The sequence below is a fragment of the Salminus brasiliensis genome, chromosome 17, assembly GCF_030463535.1.
Source record: "Salminus brasiliensis chromosome 17, fSalBra1.hap2, whole genome shotgun sequence".
In the NCBI taxonomy this organism is placed as follows: Eukaryota; Metazoa; Chordata; class Actinopteri; order Characiformes; family Bryconidae; genus Salminus; species Salminus brasiliensis.
In genome coordinates this window covers 13813355-13832990 of record NC_132894.1, presented here as the reverse complement: position 1 = coordinate 13832990, position 19636 = coordinate 13813355, and the positions used below count along the sequence as shown (strand labels likewise).

Sequence of the window (19636 nt, the reverse complement as noted above, 5' to 3'; positions counted from 1 at the left end):
GTAGATGTACGGAGATGGTAACTAACTCGTCCCAGCTGCTTCTGCACCCCTTAGCACCTCTCAGACAAGTTAACCCTCTGACTCCCTGTGGTGTACGTGCCTTGAAATGTCTTTCTTTAGACTTTGGTTCATGATCTCTCTGTTGCAGCTAAATGATAAGTGAAAAAGTGCAGATTCTAACCTTTCGATTGACGTCACGTTTGTGTGAGCAGATGGAAGATATTTTATTCGGATATGTTATTGTTTTGCAGAAAGAAACAAAAGGCTTGTTAATTTTCCCCTTAATATATTCATGGCTAATCTCCACCCACAAGCTACCCAGCTAACATGTCCATATTGGGCCTGTACAGGTAGCCCAACAAGAAACCAGAAAGTATTATCCTTGGGTTCTATGTTGGCCCCACATATGGATGCTTACCAGGGACCAGGAAGGGTAAACCTGGGCCCTATCAGCATACAGGGCCTAGTTGGGGCACATGTAAGATTAAGGTGGGCCGTACCAACCGATCCTAGTAAAAACACCCATATAAACCCACTCAGAGCCCATACCCACCTGAAACACACCTAGCCCAAGTTCTACCAATGTGAGTCCCACATGAGCATGGGTAGGTTTCACCACATTACAACATTAAAGGAAATGGTAGACAACAGCAAGGTTTTTAGTTACACTATATGGACAAAGGTATTGGGTCACCTACACATTACACCTACAGGAGCTTTTATTACATCTTATCTCTGCAGGCATTAATGTAGAGTTGCCCCCTCCCCTTGCAGCTATAACAGTTCCACTCTTCTGAGAAGACTTTCTACAAGATTTTGAAGTGTGCCTGTGGTAAGAAGAGCTGGTCCAGCATCAGAGTTTTATATCTGATATGAAAAAGAATACAGCCCCAATTATTTTGTAGTGTGGCCCAGGCATTAGTGGTGCCATGTTGGCTAGTACTAAGGAAGCATACCATCCTAGCCACCCAATTATGCTTTTTGCTTCCATTCCTGAGCATGGATGGCATCTTTAGGAATTGAACTCGCCTCTTCTTGACTATAGGTCCAGTGCTTTGACAGTTGTTATCTTTTGTAATGTTTTCACATCATTACTAACAATTGGAAGTGTACAATACTGTACTACATTTACTTGGCCACCCAAGACATGTTTGCTTCTTTAGTTTTGCACTGGAGTTTAGCTAAAGCTCCCCATTAGTACTGTGCTACCTGTACAGCTAAAACTATGTGTGACTATTATTACAGATTACAGTATGATGTACAGGGCCAGCAACAACATAAGCAAGTTTTATTTAATACTCTGACAGAGTCTGGGCCAAGTGTCTGATGATTTGGGGATGTAGTTACCACAGTGCTGTATTATGGTTACAAGCTTCCATTATTAGCTCCACTGAAACACTAAAGAAGCAAATGTTGGATTCCATTCACTTCAGATACCAGTCATATCCAGGATATTTGACTTCTGCTCCTCAGAATCGGATGTAGCAGACTTTGATGGCCGCAGTGCTTTGCTCTACCGGTTCAACCAGAAGTCCACCAGCACGGTGAAGAACGTGATCTCTCTGCGCTTCCGAAGCAGGCAGGCAGAGGGTGTACTGGTTCACGGTGAAGGCCAGAGAGGAGACTACATCACCCTGGAGCTCCAGAGAGGGCGACTTGCACTGCATCTCAACCTAGGTATGAACAGAGAGAGAGGAAAGGGGAATAAGCATTGTGGGCATTTGATTTGCTGTTTTACTTTACACCTTTTTTAACACATCAAAAAAAGGAGTGCATGGATTGCACATAAGTTTTATTTCTGTCATAAAAAAGCCTAGCAATTTCTTTTGATTTGAGATTTACTTGCATAGGATGCCCTAGCAATTGACAGACTTTACTAATATTCTAATACGAATCTGGTGGGAATTCCTGTTTGATTACTGTGGAGCTTTTTCGCCATGCCATGCTAATAATAATGTGTTAATGTTTCCATTTACAGTATAATAGAGCATTCAACACCATAAAAGTACAATATTAGAGACTTCATACTGGCACATTAGAGTTTTGTCTGACCAACAAAAAATAATTAATTTGAATAACAGTTTTCATGTAATTCTACTGACTAAGAAAGGCTAATCTGCATATAACTACAGTATTAAAAATACGTTAACCCCTTAAATGGGACATGACCCGCCAGACCAGGCCAGAAGTGTCATCACAAACTTACCAAAGAATATCCCCATCAGTTTGTACAGACGTTTCTGAACTTACTGAATAATACACCTTAGTGTGTAATAAGCCATTCTATGTAAGGGGGTTAACATGCTAACTGCAGCGGAGCTAACATTAAATGTAAACAAACATGCTAACCATAAATGAACAGACTAGCCAAGGACTAACGTTGTTAATGTGAGCTAATGAAGTAAATATTAACCCTGCTGAAAAACCCAGCTTCTGCTGGTAGCTGTTCTTAAATGGTCAAGGCGGTTGAAAAGCCTTTTACTGTTAAACTAGCTGGGTAACCAGTTCTTGACCAGTATAGAACACGTTGCATTTAATTCTTGCTGGTCATGTTGGTTGATTAGCTTGGTCTTGACGATCATCCTGGTCGACCAGCTTGGTCATGATGGTCCACCAGTATGATCAAGCTCAATCAAACTGGTCATCTAGCTTGGTCAGGTTGATCATATTTGTAGACTTGCTTAACCATCAAACTGTCGTTTTCAGCAGGGAACAAACCCACTGCTCTTTAGCTAAGCCCACAGTAAGGGGTGAGGTGGGGTGACAGCTAGCCTTGAGCTAACACGTTAACCACAAGCAATGTAATTTGCACTGGTCTTTTGAACTCATTGTCAGGGCCTGTGTGTATCAAATGTAAAGCTTCGCCTCCAACAATACCGTACAATACGATGCGCCATATTGTTCCGTCGCTAATTAGAAAAAACACACGCAAACACTCATCTGGAACAGAGGTTTGTCAAGATGCCTACAGCACACTGATTAGTTAGCAGGCTCATTTGCATATAACAGCCTTCTACAGTATCAGCATAACGAATAACAAGCAAGATTGTGTGCAGCCTTAGTGGATAAGGAAGGAGAGCTAGAGAGAAATGATGAGACGGAGGGAGAGAGAGGAGGGGGAGAGAGACAGACAGACAGACAGACAGACAGACAGGTAGTGATAAGGAGAGAGAGGACGAAGTAGAGAGAAAGAGAGAGAGAGAGAGAGAGATGGGACAGCAGATAAGTATGAATAAGAGGGGATTGGATTTTTGCAGAGGAACTGAAATTGGAGAAGAGAGTGAAGGAGAGGGATTAAGGGGGAGCGGAGTGAAGGAGTGAAGAGGACAGAGTGTTGGAGATGAGGAGAGTGGAGCGGGGGGGGGGTGTTTACAGCGACATCGGGTTCAAGTGTTCACATACAGGCTCTCACACTCACCTCCAATGCTGCCTGAAAAGGTGTTGCTATAGCGACTCATTTTAACCCACACACACACACACACACACATATTTAGAGACTGAAAAAGGGAGTAGCACAAGGTCTCAGTACAAAACCTCTTCTTCTTCTTCTTCTTCAAAACATGTTCTTCTTCAAACTTTCCCCTCTGTTCCCTCTTTGAGCTTAAACCATTAGTTTGGCAAAGTGTAATTAAGTCCTTAATAACTGTGTAGTTACATGCAATAACAATGTAATTACTCATGATCTATTCACTGTAACAGATGGATACAGCAGCACCGCTCATGTAAATACACAGGTGGATCGGCTTCAGTTTTGACTGTGGTAATTACACAAGTGTACCTCAGTGGTTGTAACACCACATTGTCTCTTCTGTGATTATACATGTGTAATAACAGGGTGAGGGTGATTCCATTTATACAAACCGCTGCTACAGCTATCGAGAATACACTAAAGCAGATATGCCTGTGTATTTACACAAGCTTTACTACTGTAATACAAACAGAAATGAACTTACAGTAGTAACATTATAGTTACTACATGATTATTATTGTGTAATTACACAGTTATTAGGAGAGACTCTTAATATAAAGTGGGACCACAAATACAATCAAACAAACATACCTAGATGGAATGTGACAAAATGGGAATTCTGGACCGATATCCATTATTTTTTATTTCATACATCTGATGATATCAATAATATGGGGGAAGAGTGGGTATGGGACGATGCTTTTTGCTTGGTCATTTTAAAAGTATTTGAGTAGAATATTCATAATATGTTTACACAACTAACCTACAGACAGAAATATAGTACAGCTTTGCCTTCAGCACCAACAGTTTATGAACAAGTCAAGAGTAAGCAAATATCTGTGCAGATATTACTACCTTTACAACTCAATAGTTGGAACAGATGGTTGGGGTGAGTAATTGTAACTGGTCAATTTATATATGAAAAATTAATTCCGTACAAATCCACACCACAAAGCAGATCAGCAGATATCAGCACTATATTATTTAAAACCAAGCAATTTGGCAAAAAGAAGACCTCTACACCTACTCATTCTTGTAATTATCTGATCGGACAGTCAAGTGTTAGCAGTGCGAATCACACAGATATGTGTTAGCATCTTCAGTTAATATTCACATGAAGCATCAGAATGAGGAAAAATGTAAATGCCGCCATCAGGAGATCAGCCAGTCACTTTGTGAGGTTGGAACAATGTTGTAGTATATCCTAGTTAGATTTTTCGAATGTTTTTTTATAGCAGTAAACACTGCTTGATCTCAAAGCTAGTACTTAAATAATTGAATTTGTCAAAGACTAATATGCATAGTGAAGTTGATGTATACACATTTGTCTACAACAAAAACGTTTATGTGTGAAGTATTTGAAAAGCCTTCCCAAGCAGTAGTTTTCAGCAGCCAACAAGTGCTAAGCATATGTTGGACCTTCTTCAGGGCTATTGGAAAAGCATCCCAGGTGGCTCCTCTTGAGAGAATGCCAAGAATGAGTAAACCTGCTTCAAGGCAAAGGGAGGAAAGGGGAGGATACATTTTTGGTCACTGTATAACTCCATATGTGTTAATTATTCACAATTCTAAAATGGGGAAAAATATGATTAGTGTTCACCAGCACAACTGGCAACTATACTGTTACAGCAAAGGGTCCCTCAAGGGTTCTTTAATGAAGGTAATGGCTTTATAAGAATGGCTCTATGATAACTTAAAATATCCTTTACCTAGATAAAGCTTTCTGTATATTACTAGTTTACATAGGTTACTAGATTACCAGTCAAAGAACCTTATTGTTACTACTTAAGGAACCATTTTGTACTCTCTCTCTCTCTCTCTCTCTCTCTCTCTCTCTCTCTCTCTTTCTCTCTCTTTCGATCTCCCTCACTGCACAGATGATGCTAAGCCTCAGTCCAGTGGCAGACACACCTCAGTCATGTCCGGCAGTCTTCTGGATGACCATCTCTGGCACTCCGTCCTCATAGAGCGTTTCAACAAGCAGGTGAACTTCACAGTGGATAGAGACACCCAGCACTTTCGCACACAGGGCCAGGAGGACTCTCTAGAGGTGGACTATGAGGTGAGGATCCTATGTACTTTGCAGTCTGTGATCATGATTGCCAAATGAAGTCAAATGAAATCAGTATTGAAACATCCGCAGAATTAGATGTGATCAGCTTTGGAACTTTTTTTAAGATTAAGGCCTAAACAGTGAGCAATGTGTCACAATTCTTTAAACTTAAGCATGATGGCTGTTTGAACCTCTTTAGAATTAGGCTTGATTAACATTTAGAGTATGAGAATAAAGCCAGGTCAATTCTAAAACTTTCTCAGGTCTAATCTGTAGTGAAGTTCTTCGATTCAGGCTTGAACCTGAGAAGGCTTAAACAGGCTTAATCCTAAAGCAGTTTGGTTGCATCAGTTGTCTCCTGTCCTTGGTTTCACTTGGACTGATCTGTAGCTCATAGGCTCACTATTTATTGGTAGCTCTCACTAGGCTGTAAAAAATAAGGAAAGCAGACAGACAAAACAAAAGGTTTTTTAACCTACCTGATGTTACTGTTTGCTTGTTTTGTGAGGAGTAAAGAACCTCCTTGTGCGCTTGAATACAGCCTGACCATGATTTTACCCAAAGATTGTGCAATGTGTATACCTGCGATTCAAAAGACTTGCGATGTTCCTGCATGTTCATGCAAATGCTTTCATGAACCAGCCTGTAGTTGAACAAAAGTCAATACAGGCCATTTAAAAGAGATTTTCTCCACATTATTGCATTGACTCAAATCTTCTCTCCGACCTTCAGCCCTCTTGTACTTCTGCGAATTAGTTTCAAAGCTCACTTAACATACTTTCTCAGCCTCCCCACGTTTTCTCTTTTTTCTGTGTTTCTCCTCAGCTCTTGTAGCCTTAGCTGATAATTATTTCTGACAACAAAGCCCACTCTTTCTGTTTTCTTAAGCCACCTTGACCTAAATGATTTATGGCTTCAATTTTAAATGGAAGCTGACCATTTATTATAGATAAAAGTCTTTACACAGAGTTCAAATATTTAGCAGCTTCACTTGTCTTGTGAGTTTTCAGCCTTGACGAAGAATGGGTCGAGTTATGAGTCACTCGTGAGAACAGACCTAGATAAGACGGATGCTGTTAAGACTAGACGTTGCTAAATGATGGCACTTATGGAACTGTGGAGCACAACAAAGCACTCGTCTCTAAAATCAATGCTCAGCAAATGTATATGCACTCCCAGCTCCCAAAAGTAGGCCAAAAACAATTTATAACATATTGATTCCATTAAAACTACAGCCAAATGCATAGCAAACAAGTTTAAAAGCTTATGTATAAAGTCAAGAGCTTTCTTTTGCTAAACTATTAGCAAAATATGTGGTGGAAAAAAACTTCAGCCACTATTTCAGCTTCACTTTTCATCTAGGAGCACTTAGTAGTGCTATAATCACAGACCGTAGTCCATCTGTTTCTCTGCATCATTTGTTAGCCTCCTGTCACCCTGTCCAACCCCAGAGAGCAGCTATTATTATTTTGGGTGGTGGGTCATTCTCAGCACTGCAGTGACACTGACATGGTGGTGGTGTGTTAGTAGTGTATGTTGCATTGGTATGAGTGGGTGAGACACAGCAGAGCTGCTGAAGTTTTTAAACACTGTGTTCACTCACTGTCCACTCAATTAGACACTCCTACCTAGTTGGTCCACCTTATCGATGTAAAATCAGAGACAGAAGCTCATCTGTTGCTGCACAGTTTGTGTTGGTCATCCTCTAGTCCTTCACCAGTGGTCATAGGACACTGTTGTCTGGATATTTCTGGTTGGTGGACTATTATCAGTCCAGCAGCAATGCTATACCTGATCCAAGTTGTCCCCAAAACCTTATAACTTTCAATGAGTTTAAAAATATCTTATTCTGAGGCATTTTGGAGCATTTCTATTGGTCCATTCATCATGAAATTCTGAAATGATGTAAAGAACAACTACCAGATTCACATTATTTCAGCAAGTGTAAAATGGAGATAAGGTGGCAAATGGAGAAAGTGCTTTTATAAGACATATATAGCCAAGCAAATACAAAACTATTGGATCAAAAAAACTACAGCAGATTCCTATTGAACGACTGTAGGCTCCGATTAGGCTCCAATCTTGCCTTCTTGGCTTTCATTTTGCACTAAAATCAAAAGCTAAAGCTCAAAGTGAGAGGTGTGGGAGAACATTAAAGCAGTCCAACAAATCAGAATGAAGTTAAACACAAAAAGAGAATTAGAGATTCTAATTCTCTAATTAGAAGTGTGAAGTGCTTCTAAAATAGAAGTAGATTATTGTCATCACAAATATGCTTGAGTGTTCACAGTGCTCTGAAAATATGGCCATTCATTTCCCCTGTATGTATATATTTCTCACTCTAAATGGTTCCAGATCTCTCTTCATGATAGATGTAATATAAGGCGAGGAGAAAATGAGGAAAACACGAGGAGACACTAACAATAATAATTTTTTTTTTAGATTTTGAATGAAAAAACATTTGGCAACACCTGTGTTACCCATGTAAAAATATTCCTAAAATTCCTAAAACTTGGGATCAGTCTTTCATGTTGTTGTGGAGGGGTTTTGGCTCTCTTCACTGTAGAATTGCTGTCACATTGGAGGGCTGTCAAGCATGAAGTGTGGTCAACCTGTGGACTTTGACTGGGTTACTTGCTCTTACGCTTTAGATAATTGTATGCCTGCATAACTCAATTGTGCTTGAGCCTCAGGTCATGGATTCTCAGATAGACTAAAGCAGGATTAATGGTTATGTCAATTATGGCTTGTCGTGCAGTCCTTGTCCTGAAGCAGCAAAAACACACCATAACGCCACCGCCAGAAACCAGCATTTCTATTTCAGGTTCCTTTATACCTCAGTGTGTGATGACACTGGCATGCAGTTTACATTAAGGGTTGGGGGACAATTGTGTGAATGAATGTTGTTTTTTTTTTTTTTTACCAATTCAGCACTAAATGATGACCCTACCCACTAAAATAGCACTGCTTATGCCCAATTTCCTAGTTAGAAATCCCTGCTTCTGGTTTTCACCACATTTTACTGATATGTGCCCTATTTCTCAAGCATTATGAGATGATTTTACTAGTAAAGTGAATATGTGATGTTTGCCTAATCATTTAATAATCATCTTTTATTTCTGTATTAAGCACGTTGGTGATCTGTTATATGTATGTGTGTGTGTGTATGTGTTAACTCAAGCTCAGTTTTGGAGGAATTCCTCTTCCTGGCAAACCTGGGACCTTTCTGCGTGAGAATTTTCATGGGTGTTTGGAGAACCTCTACTACAATGGAGTCAATGTCATCGATATGGCCAAGAGACGCAAACCTCAGATCTACACTGTGGTGGGTGTCTGTATTTACCTGTATTTACCCTTTGAATCCAAATGTTCAAATGTTATAGCACATTTCTATAACACTTGTTTTACAGTGAAAAACCACTACTAAAACTAAGTCTTCAGCTGGGGCCATGAATGTCAAAAGTTGTGGAAAAAAAAAAGATTTGTTATAATTGATAATTTATTTTAATAGGGCTCCATGCTAGGGCCCCAACACATAGTAGTCAGTGTTATAAGCTAACACTGATGCTCACAATTGCACTTTTTTTGCAATTCTAAATTATACACAAACATGTAAAGCTTGTAGCTTACCTTTATTTAAAGGTTCTAACATACATAATACTATATTTACCTTCCCATGTTGCATTTCAGTGATTTTCATAAAAAGTTGACTATTTTTCATTTCTAACAACTCACTGAAACCTGACTGAACCTCTGTTTGTATTCAAAGTCAGTTCCATATCTAGAACTGGTTCTGGATATACCTTCCTACACACTTTCTTACCCCACTTTCTAACTCCACCTGATCTATTTAATTAGTGTCTTTACAGTTCCTGGATTAGCTGAATGAAGTGTCCCAGATTTGAGTTTGAGGTGAAACCTGCAGTGTAAGGGTGAATGACCATTAGTCTAGATAGGTGCTATTTCCCCTCCCTAAATTGGTCTTCCTATGTTTGTAGTTAATCTAACAAGAAAGCCCTTCAGCTTAATTCCTGAAGGCCTAACTAATGAAACGTGCTTGACTACAGAAAAATATTGTAAACGTTAAACCATTAAATTTTTTTGTTCTGAAGACCTACACAGCAAATTTGTCAGTGTTAAATTAACACAGGGTGGCTCAGTGGTCTGGTGTGCTACGACTATGCCCTGGGTGTCACGAATTTGAATCCTGAGCCATGCCACTTTGCCATCAGCAGACAGAGTCTGAGAGAGCACAATTAGCATTGCTCTCTCTGGGTGGGTAGTTGGTGCTCTCTCCCCTCATCATTCCTAAGCGATGTTGGCCTGGCACAGATGCCTGTTAGCTGGTTTGGTGGACATTGGGACCTGCTGCTTTTTTCTGAGTGTGTTGGCTGCCCATCAATACCACTTCTGTAGTAGTTTTGAATGTGTCAGAGCTTACATGTGTTAAGTTTTTACCCTCCTAGTATTGGGAGAATTGCTGGTGCTAGGAGGAACTATGAATGGGTCAATCTGCAGTACCAAAATTGGGAGAAAAAGGGAAAAAGTTGACAAACAAAATTATATTCTGAAGAAATCTACATTGTTGGTGTTACATGAACACTGTGGATGTTAAAATATGTTCAAATCCTGGAAAGTTTTCTTTTTAAACATATTGCATTTAGTTTAGGTGTTTATACCACAATGTGTGCTATAGAAACACCATGGTAAAAATCTTAATGCTTTTAAAACAAATGCATTTCTTCTCTGTTTTGTGTTTAATTACTAGTACAGTCAACCTTTCTGCAGTCTGTTCTCAAATTGGAGAAGAAGTCAGCTTAACAAAGTGGTACAGAAAGCTGTTATAATACTAAACATCAGATTTTACAGTGTACCTCTTTTAGCGTATCACTGGCATCTTCATAAAGACAGTTGCCGCTACAGATCTCGGAGCAGAATCCTGTGTTAATATGACCTCTGTCAAGTTAGCTTGCAAACATAATGTTTTTGTAACTGTAAAAACACTTGTGTTGGTTTGTATGTGTGACCCCACGTGCAGTCAGCTGGTTTCTGTGGAGTCATTTTTTAATTGGAGTGATAGCTCTTCATATAACCACAGTGTGAAGATCAAGATGGTGTGTGTTTCATTTGGTGTGCGTGTGGGTTGCCATGTTCATGTAACTGTAAAAGAGGCTTTTTTCGGGTCTAATTAACAGTACTAGTCGCTCTCTCTCTCTCTCGCTTGCTAGCTCTCTCTCTCTCTCCCTCTCTCTCTCTATCTTTCACACACATTCTCACTTTCTCTCTCCCTGGGGGGCCTTATAATCTGCACACTTTAACAGCTCCTTCACTTATCTCCATTAGAGGCCAAGTGGAAAGTATTCTAGGCCTGTTTTTCAGCTCAAAGCTGACTTTTAAAGCTAAAACTATATTATATCAGAGAAATAAAGCCACATAATTCAAATACTTAAGTGCTTTAAAAAGCGCTCCTGTCTACTAACACTCCGCTCGGTTTCCTCATGGCATATATTTTGCCTTGAAGTACCTAATGCTACATTTCGGAATCCTAGCTTGTGGAAGCAAAGGGAGAAATGCTGTCTAAAGTACAGACTGTAAACTTTCAAGTGATGTTTGTAAGTAGAATAGGCTGCGTGAATGCTGAATTTGTTGAAAGGTTATTGTACCATTCGGTTCTCTGGAAAGAAATTCTGTCCTTTGCATTTTTGCAGTGCCTTTCATTTGTTGACACCAGAACAAAGAGAAGAACGTCAGATGTGCCAACTTGAAGCTGTCAATTCAGAGTGTGGATTGAATGTTAATGTAATTCATTACATAAATCTGCTGTTAATTAGGTAGTTATGTAATTACATATGAATGATTATGTAATGTATTCATTGAATGCAAACACCAAGAAACAACTGGGAAAATACATTTCCGAAGCATCAAAACACCACATTGTTTTGACAGTAGCAATCTGTAAAACTATGCAAATTCAAAAATAAAAGTGGACTCTCCAGATCACAACCACAAATTACCAGAGATATACACATTTTGTTTAGTTAATTAATTTTGGCCATTAATTAAACAATATAGATGTACAGTACTGTTTTTTTTATTGCACATATATATAATGTAAAAGTGTTTCAGTCTAGGCTTGTGTTTAAGCACAATACAGGTCAGTATATATCAGTCCTAAAGGCATAAACATTTGAAAAATGGCTGAATATGGAGTATTGAACCATGTTGAAATTAGTATATTAAATATGCCTATGTGCATCTCATATGTATCAATATATGTATTTGTTGCTTTATTTATTTATTTATTTATTTATATTTGCATTTTTTCTGTTATTTTTGTTTGGCATGTTTTTTCATCCAGAACTCCAAAGCCATTGAACTTTAAATGGCATACTGGCTTCCAGTACCTTTTAGAAGTCTGTACACACGAGCAATCTCAAATACTGTCTGTATTGCACTATCCAGTAAATTGCAGGCAGGTGTGTGTACTCAGTTAGCAGTGCTGAGACTAGTTTGTAACTAGCTGATGCGGACCGCTTGAGCATTAATGGCTTGAGCTGAATCATTTCCTACATGAAGAATTAATGCTGCAACATTGAGCAACTTTTTTGCTGCTTTTCCCCACCATTCTCTTTTTCACACCCACTCTGCCATCCCCGTCCTCTACATGCATCTATCTTCTTATTGCTCTCCACCTGCTTCTACCCATCCCACTCTTTAATTGGATGCCTCTTTTCCCTCTCCCACTCTTCCTCTCATGTCTACGCATCTATCTTTTCTCTTCTACTCCTCCTCCACCATCCCTGCTCGCGTTTTCATCACCCTTGTGTTTTTTTCCCTTACGACCTTATGCCTTCTCTTTCATCTGTTACTCCGCCTCGTCCCTCTCTCCAACCTATACATCTCTCACACTGAGATGTACCTTATTTGTGCTGTTAATTATATTATATTAAAAACAGTCACCTGCAGAATTATTGGTATCCAGCTGGGAAGCTGCATGTTTATATTTGTACACTGCATTTTGACCAAAAAAGTTATTGGCATTCCTGTTATTACTTCTCTGTTGAGAGAAACAGCACTGAGCTGCTTTCTGCAATGCTTAACAAGCTTGGAGAACATGTGTTGAGAGATCTTGGACCATTACTTCATACAGAGCAATTCCACTTTCTAAGTATTTTTGGGTGTTCATTTGTGGCCTGCTCTCCTCAATGCACTCCACAGTTTTTCAGTTGGGTCCAAATTTAAAAGGCTGAGAGGGAGCCTGAAAGTGTCCTTGCGAAACCTTGTTTTTCTGATCCCACAACCATTTCTGGGTAGATTTTGATGCATGTTTGTGATCATTATCTTTCTAAAGGTCCACCCACAGCCAAGTCCCAGCCTTCTGGCAGAGGCAGACAGTTTTGGACTAAAAACTACCAGGATTTAGTGAAATTCATTATGCCATTGATTTTCACAAGAGCTGCTGGACCACTAGCAGCAAAATAGGCCCAAAGCATCAATGAAGCACCACTAGCAAGTGCTTCTATTTTTATGCCTTCCCCCTTTTTTTTTTTTTTGCCAAACATGACTCTCTGATCAGACCACGTCACATAAGTCCATTTGTAGTCCCAATGACATTTTGTAAAGTTCAGGCGTGGCTTTTGTGGCTTTGTCTTAGAAAAGCTTTCTTTCATGGAACTTCATAGATGTGGTATCAGATGCGTGGTACCAGGTGCATTTGTATAAACACAGATTGTCCATAATGTTTACTCAACCTCCTTGTTTTTACACTCATTGTCCATTATTTCAGCTCCACTCACCATATAGGAGCAGGTTGTAGTTCTATAATCACAGACTGTAGTCCATCTGTATCTCCGCCTACTTTTATCTTGTTCTTCAACGAACAGAACCACACAGAACCAAATGCTGTCCTGTATCTGTAAGATATATCTAGACCATTCTGATTTTGGTTCCCTCAGGGTAACGTGACATTCTCGTGCTCTGAGTCGCAGCCGGTTGCCGTGACGTTTCTGAATTCCACCGCCAGTTTTCTTGCCCTGCCCGCTGACCCTGGAGTGGAGGGGCTGTCCGTACGGCTCCAGTTCCGCACATGGACCCGGAACGGACGATTGTTGTCTGTGCCGCTGACTCGTGGCCCAGAGCCTGTCTCTCTCGTTCTGCAGCTCAGCGAGGGGTCGCTCCTGCTCTCCCTCAGAGGACCCCTACAGCACTCAGCTCAAGTCTCTACTGGTAAGAGAATCGATAGTTCGTCCACAGCAATCCCACAAAACTTGCATTCAGTGTTTTCGTTGCAAGTTAAACTACCCCTGGTCAAATTTGAGGTAATTCTTGAATTTTTTAGCTAAAACAAATATACATCTTCTACACAGAATCTAGATATATCTGCATACTTTAATACAGTAAGTACTGTTTATTTGCACAGTTTAACATAGTTGAAGAAAAAAAAAGAGGTAAGATTCCTCAGGTGCCCTGCCAGAAGCTGGTGTCTGGCTGTGCCCCAGCCACATTTATAAAAACAGTCTGTCAATTAATGCAAATAATTCAGTATTTGTAATGAATAAGTCATAAAAAAGTTATGAAGTAGGCATTTTATGCATACATTATTAAATAAAGATGAAGATGCATAAATCCACATACTTTTTATGTTTAATAGCATCTTACTATTGAGCTGTGTGGCAATTGCCTACAGTTAAAAATGACATTGTAATTTGTTAATTAAAAAAAAAAAAAAAAACTTTTTGGACTGTATAATGTACACTACACCAGGTGGTTAGTTTTAGAGACCGTAATAGTGAAGAAGGAATCTCTGCTTTAGGAATTTTCAAAATATCTAGCAAAACCTCTTTAGATCATATTAGGAAAAGTAAGGAATGCCAGGTGAAGAAAAAAAAATCAAAGAGGCAAAATACAGTAGATCAAAAGTGTGAAAGGCGTTCAAGGGCAGCTCAGAGTAAAATGATAGAAGCCTAAAATAGATGGGTAAACAGCATACAAAATTTAAGGACTCTCTCTCTCTGTCTTTCTCTATCAAAAAAAAAAAAAAAAAAAAAAAAAATATGTGGACGTGACGTGATTTTTTGTTTTTTGCCTCTGTACACCTCCTTAATGGATTTGTGATTGAAGTGATTTTACATAATCCTTCTCTTTCACAGACTCCACAGTACTTGGACAAATTTGGATCATAATTATTATTGTTTTCTAATATTTCAAAGCAATGACTTTGCTGTCAATGATTGCCTAAAGTCTGGAACACATGGACATCACCAAATGCTCAGTTTCCTTTGAGATGCTTTGTCAGCCCTTTACTGCATGCATATGCCATTGCTGCTTGTTTGTGGCCATACTTTCCCATACCATAATAGCGCATCCACCATGTTTGACAAATGATGAACCTGTCCTTTTCTTCCAAAGAATCTTGCTTCAGTTTTGACAGGCCTTTAAAGCATCTCTTGATTGTAGACTTTGATAATGCTACGCCAACCTCTTTGAGAATGTTCTTGACTTCCTTCTTGAATTCCTGTGAACATCCACTTTATGGGTGTTCTGTAACTCAAGACCTTTCTCTTGCTCTGTACTTGATGCTTAGTTCTGCTTACATTTACTGATAAGCACTAAATCAAATTAAAGTCACATTCAAAAATATAGACAATAGATGTGGCTGTAACACAACTGCATTGCTTTTAATGAGGGACCCTCCAGCTTGTATCCATTTGAAAATTGGGCAGCTGAAATTGAGCAAGACACTTAGATTCAGCAAAATTAGCAGTGTTAAATCAGCAACTCAGGAGTTAATACTGTTGTGGAGCATCTATGCTCGGCATATGGTCAGCATTAAAATTAGTTTGCAGTGTATAATGTTTCACACACCAGTGTTGTTCATAATTAACACATCTAGGGCCATTTAAAACACCTGATGTCTATTAGCATTTATTAGCATCACTAATAAAATATTCTTTTTAGCATTAATCCATATGTATTGGAGTGGATGCTAATTAAGACTATGCTTGTTTTCTGCTATGTGTGCATGTGTGAATCTTTACATTATACTTTTGAAACTGTGCTGAGATAGACAGAGACACATGAAGTAGGGGGTGCTGAGGGGTCTGCTGCACCCCTGCATTTTAGGATTGTTTAAATTGAAATGCTAAAAACGTAAAAAAAGAATAATCTGAGTACAGTAAATAAAGTGTGGGTTTGAAATGTGACAGCAAAGCAAGAGCTTAAGAAACCAGAGCTGCTTTGCACATCAAGAAAAATCAATTCTGATACTGCAAACTGTTCAACTAAAATGCAAGAACGGTAGTTCAGAGTGTTGTGTGTGTTGAATCTTGTGGGATGCCTTAACCCCTTGAACCCTAGGTTTGTTATTAAGCTATTATTCCTAAAGCAGACACTATTGTGGATTACTTGGTGACAGTTTAGAATAGCTTGTAGCTTGTAAAGTCCCACAGGGTTCTATTTTGGGGCCTATGACACTAATGTTAATTATCTCAGCAATATGGTTATGAGAGTGACAATGTGTGGGCTTACATACACAGGGGTTAATATTGGCACATACTGTTTTTACATGACAGTTATATGTGTGGATGGGTTTACTGCTTCTACTTGGACACGTTAAATAAGCGAACTATTTTCACACTCTGCGTACACTTCAGCTAATCAAAGTTTATAGATATATTTAATCCATCTTTCTCCCTCCAGCGAGAGATGTGCTATATGTCTTTTCAGCACTCTAGGTTCTACTGTAGCCCACTCAGGATTAGGGCCTGTGTAGCTAATCCCATGTGAATCTGAGCCATCGTTGTCCGATCCCGACTTCCGTCGAACACCTTAAATCAATGAGAACTACAGTCCAGCCTAAGCAAATCTAAACCATCATTATCCATTTCTAATGTCACGTAAGTATACGTGGTACATGTCCCTGTGCATCATCTGATTGTTTATCTTCTCTTTACACCAGGTCAGAATTTATGTGATGGACAGTGGCACTCGCTAGTGGTGGAGATGAAAGGTCAGCAGGTCTACTTGACTGTGGACAATCGGAAGCCAGCGGTCATGGAGATCTTTCGTCTTACCGAAGGCCTGCAAAGAACGACTGTCTTCTTGGGAGGTAAAATTGAAGAAAAACATGCAAATGTATGCTATGGACAGAGTTGGGAGGGATATTTTCAACATGTACACAGTCTCTATACAGATTACATGCTCAAAAGTATAGTAAATTACCCAAAGGATTACACAATTGTACTATTGTATTATTGCTGTTATATTAAAAAAAATGGTTCTTTTTTTTAGCTTTTTACACAATTAAAAAATGTCCTTGTAAATTGAAAAAGTTAATTGTAAATTTCTTCCATTGAGACTTCTTTTCTCTATTCATAATGTGATGGCTCACAGATATCATTTACTGTCACTGTATAGAAACAATTCAAGAAAGCATGTGAATGGAAACATACTGATCAACTATAAAATTAAAACCATCAGTACCATCAGTTTACTGTGATATCTGTTAGCCACTGATTCCTGTAAGTTGTGAGATGGCGCCTCTATGTATTGTATCAATAAGCTTTGAGCACCCTTGACCCTGTCACTTATTCACCGGTTATCCTTTCTTGGACCAGAGTTGGTAGATAACAACCACAATGCATACCAGAATCACCCCACAAATTTTCTTTCCCAAGTCATGTAGGAGATTCTGCGACCAGTTGTCTAGCCACTTAGATTCTTATGTTTGTCCATTTTCCTGTTATGGAAATTAACTTCAAAAACTGGCTCTTAAATTGCTGGTTAATAACCGATATGGACAAAAGTATTGGCACACTTACACATTATACCTACAGGAGCTTTTATAGCATCCTTTTTTTAAACCAAAGACATTAATATGGAAGTTGCCCCCATTCCCGTTGCAGTGTTGGTACCCTCAGCATTCTGCAACTCTGCTCTGCAACTTTACAGGGTCTGACGCTTCATGGCTGAGTTGCTGTGGTTCCACGATTCCACATTTAAATAATACCACTCGCAGTTGATCCACAGAGCAAAATTCACAAACTGACCTTCACTTATCATAGACACGAATGTGATGGCAATATTGGGCTTTCAATGATTTCTTAAACAGTTCTTATTCTGGGGCAGGATGAGTATACAACATGTATATTTGCTGTGCTTGTGGAATAGATAAAGCAGGCTAACAGCAAGTGTTAACTTCCAAAACTCCTGACCTTGAATATGTGGACTGTGCTTAAAAGCAAGTTCTGTGCCCATAAAATCAGCACATTTTTTAAACTTTGCCAATTCTGCCATGAGGAGTGGTCAAATATTCAGCTAGAATTGTACCAGGAGCTTGTTGACAGCTTCCAAAAGCTTGTGGTCAAGGTGCAACTAAAAGGGTAAAGGGGGTTTATAAAATAGTAACTTTATAGAAATGTGTCTGGTAACCTCTTTCCCTGAACCCACTAATGGCATTCTGCCTAGTGGAAGAAATCAAATCGTTTAATATTTTTCCAATTCAATGCTTTTCACAAGAATTGTTGACAAGGCAGCTTTACAAAAGATCCAGGTTTAAGACTCTTTTGAGCAAGCCCAATGCAACAGAAGCAAAGTGAAACTCCCTCACAGTGAGAGGCAGAATCCTTGAGAGCAACCAAGCCAAATTCTTCTCTGATCGACACCAGACAGCTCAACAAATAGCAGAACATAACTGGACAGAAAGAGTGAGATAATAAAGAGCTATGGCTAATGTGATGGCAAGCCATGAGTTATGAGAATATGAGGACACATGTTTAGTGTTAATAGCATAATGCAAGTTAAACAGTAATATGCACAGCTTTGCAGTATCTAGAATCCAGAGCAGGACAGCATAAATATACACATACTTTTTTATGCATATGCTCTCATCCATAGGGGGGGGGGGGGGGTTATTTATTTATTTGTAAATACCTCTTCATTAGCTTCCAGTGGATGCTGACCTCTTATTAATTTCTATATTCATATTGAACTCTTACTATTTCTTTCTCCACCTAGCACCAATAAACACTCTATGCTATTTAATTGTAAAAGTAATCATTTAAAGTAGTAATTTTTAAGGCCCACAACCATAAGACATTCTCTACTACCCTCACTGCAAAATGTGACTGCATTAAGCGTAGTATAATTCACCTCAGAACTGTCTCAGAAGTCTTACGGTGTGTATGCAAGTAGTGAAAGTTGGGTTGAACAGGCCAAAGAGGCAAAACGCTAATTATCAATCAGTGCGCATGTTTTATTTGTCAGTAATTAATGATCTTCCTCCTAGCTTGCCCTAACTGGAAGTTCTGGTTCTATTAAATTTGACCTTAATCTTGGTGGATTGCACATGGAACGCAATCCACTCATGGTCTAAAACCTAAAATCTGGGCCCTGTTAAGGAATACGGTTATTACTGTTGTGAATACCTTAAAGCTATTTACTGTAATCTTTCTCCAGCCTCCAGCGTCTAAACCAAAAGCTATCTAAATCCCTCAGCATGCCAACTTGAAGACAAAGCATTTCTGCTAATAATTGAATAAGCTGCTTTGAGTGTGAATGCTATTTTCTCTGGACAGGATTCATCCATTACTTTTTTTTCTCATTCAAAGCTTTAAATGGTGACGTTCTCTTGTTCTAGGCTGCCCTGCATCACCAAACGACCTTGCCTTTGAAGGCTTGTGTACAAAGCCGCAAACAGTATATCAGGGATGCCTACGTCTGATCTTCGTCAACAACCAGCCTGTCAACCTCGGCAGGATTCAGCAAGAGAAGCCGGAGAACTTCAGCCAGCTCAGCTTTGACATTTGCAGCATTCGAGACAGGTCTCCAATTCCCCTTTTATTCACCAGCCGGCCTCAAGTTTAGGCTCTTACATTACACTATGTTTTGGGTTATTCATTTTGCACTGACTCTATTCCATTGCACATAGCAGTAGGAGCCAAAGAATCTGTAAGATGATCTAAAAGAGCTCCTTCATATTTTATTTACACAATTAGTTTGATATTGTCAACAAAATGCCTTGCACCCTTAAAAATTAAGGTGCAAAGAGTTTGAGCAATGCCATAGGAGAAGATTTAAATAAGTTGATTTAAAGGTTCTTTACCAATTGAATTTTT

At 39.2% G+C, this 19636-nt stretch overlaps 1 protein-coding gene across 2 annotated transcripts in view; it reads left to right on the top strand.

Moving 5' to 3' along the window:
* Positions 1-19636, top strand: part of cntnap5l (contactin associated protein family member 5 like) — a 143519-nt gene that overhangs the window by 80456 nt on the left and 43427 nt on the right. For both annotated transcript variants that reach the window (XM_072659907.1, XM_072659906.1), the window contains exons 5-10: positions 1474-1677; positions 5347-5531; positions 8704-8847; positions 13478-13748; positions 16480-16629; positions 19159-19342. In XM_072659907.1, the coding sequence (XP_072516008.1) occupies positions 1474-1677; positions 5347-5531; positions 8704-8847; positions 13478-13748; positions 16480-16629; positions 19159-19342 (1138 nt within the window). The remainder of the gene's footprint in view (positions 1-1473; positions 1678-5346; positions 5532-8703; positions 8848-13477; positions 13749-16479; positions 16630-19158; positions 19343-19636) is intronic.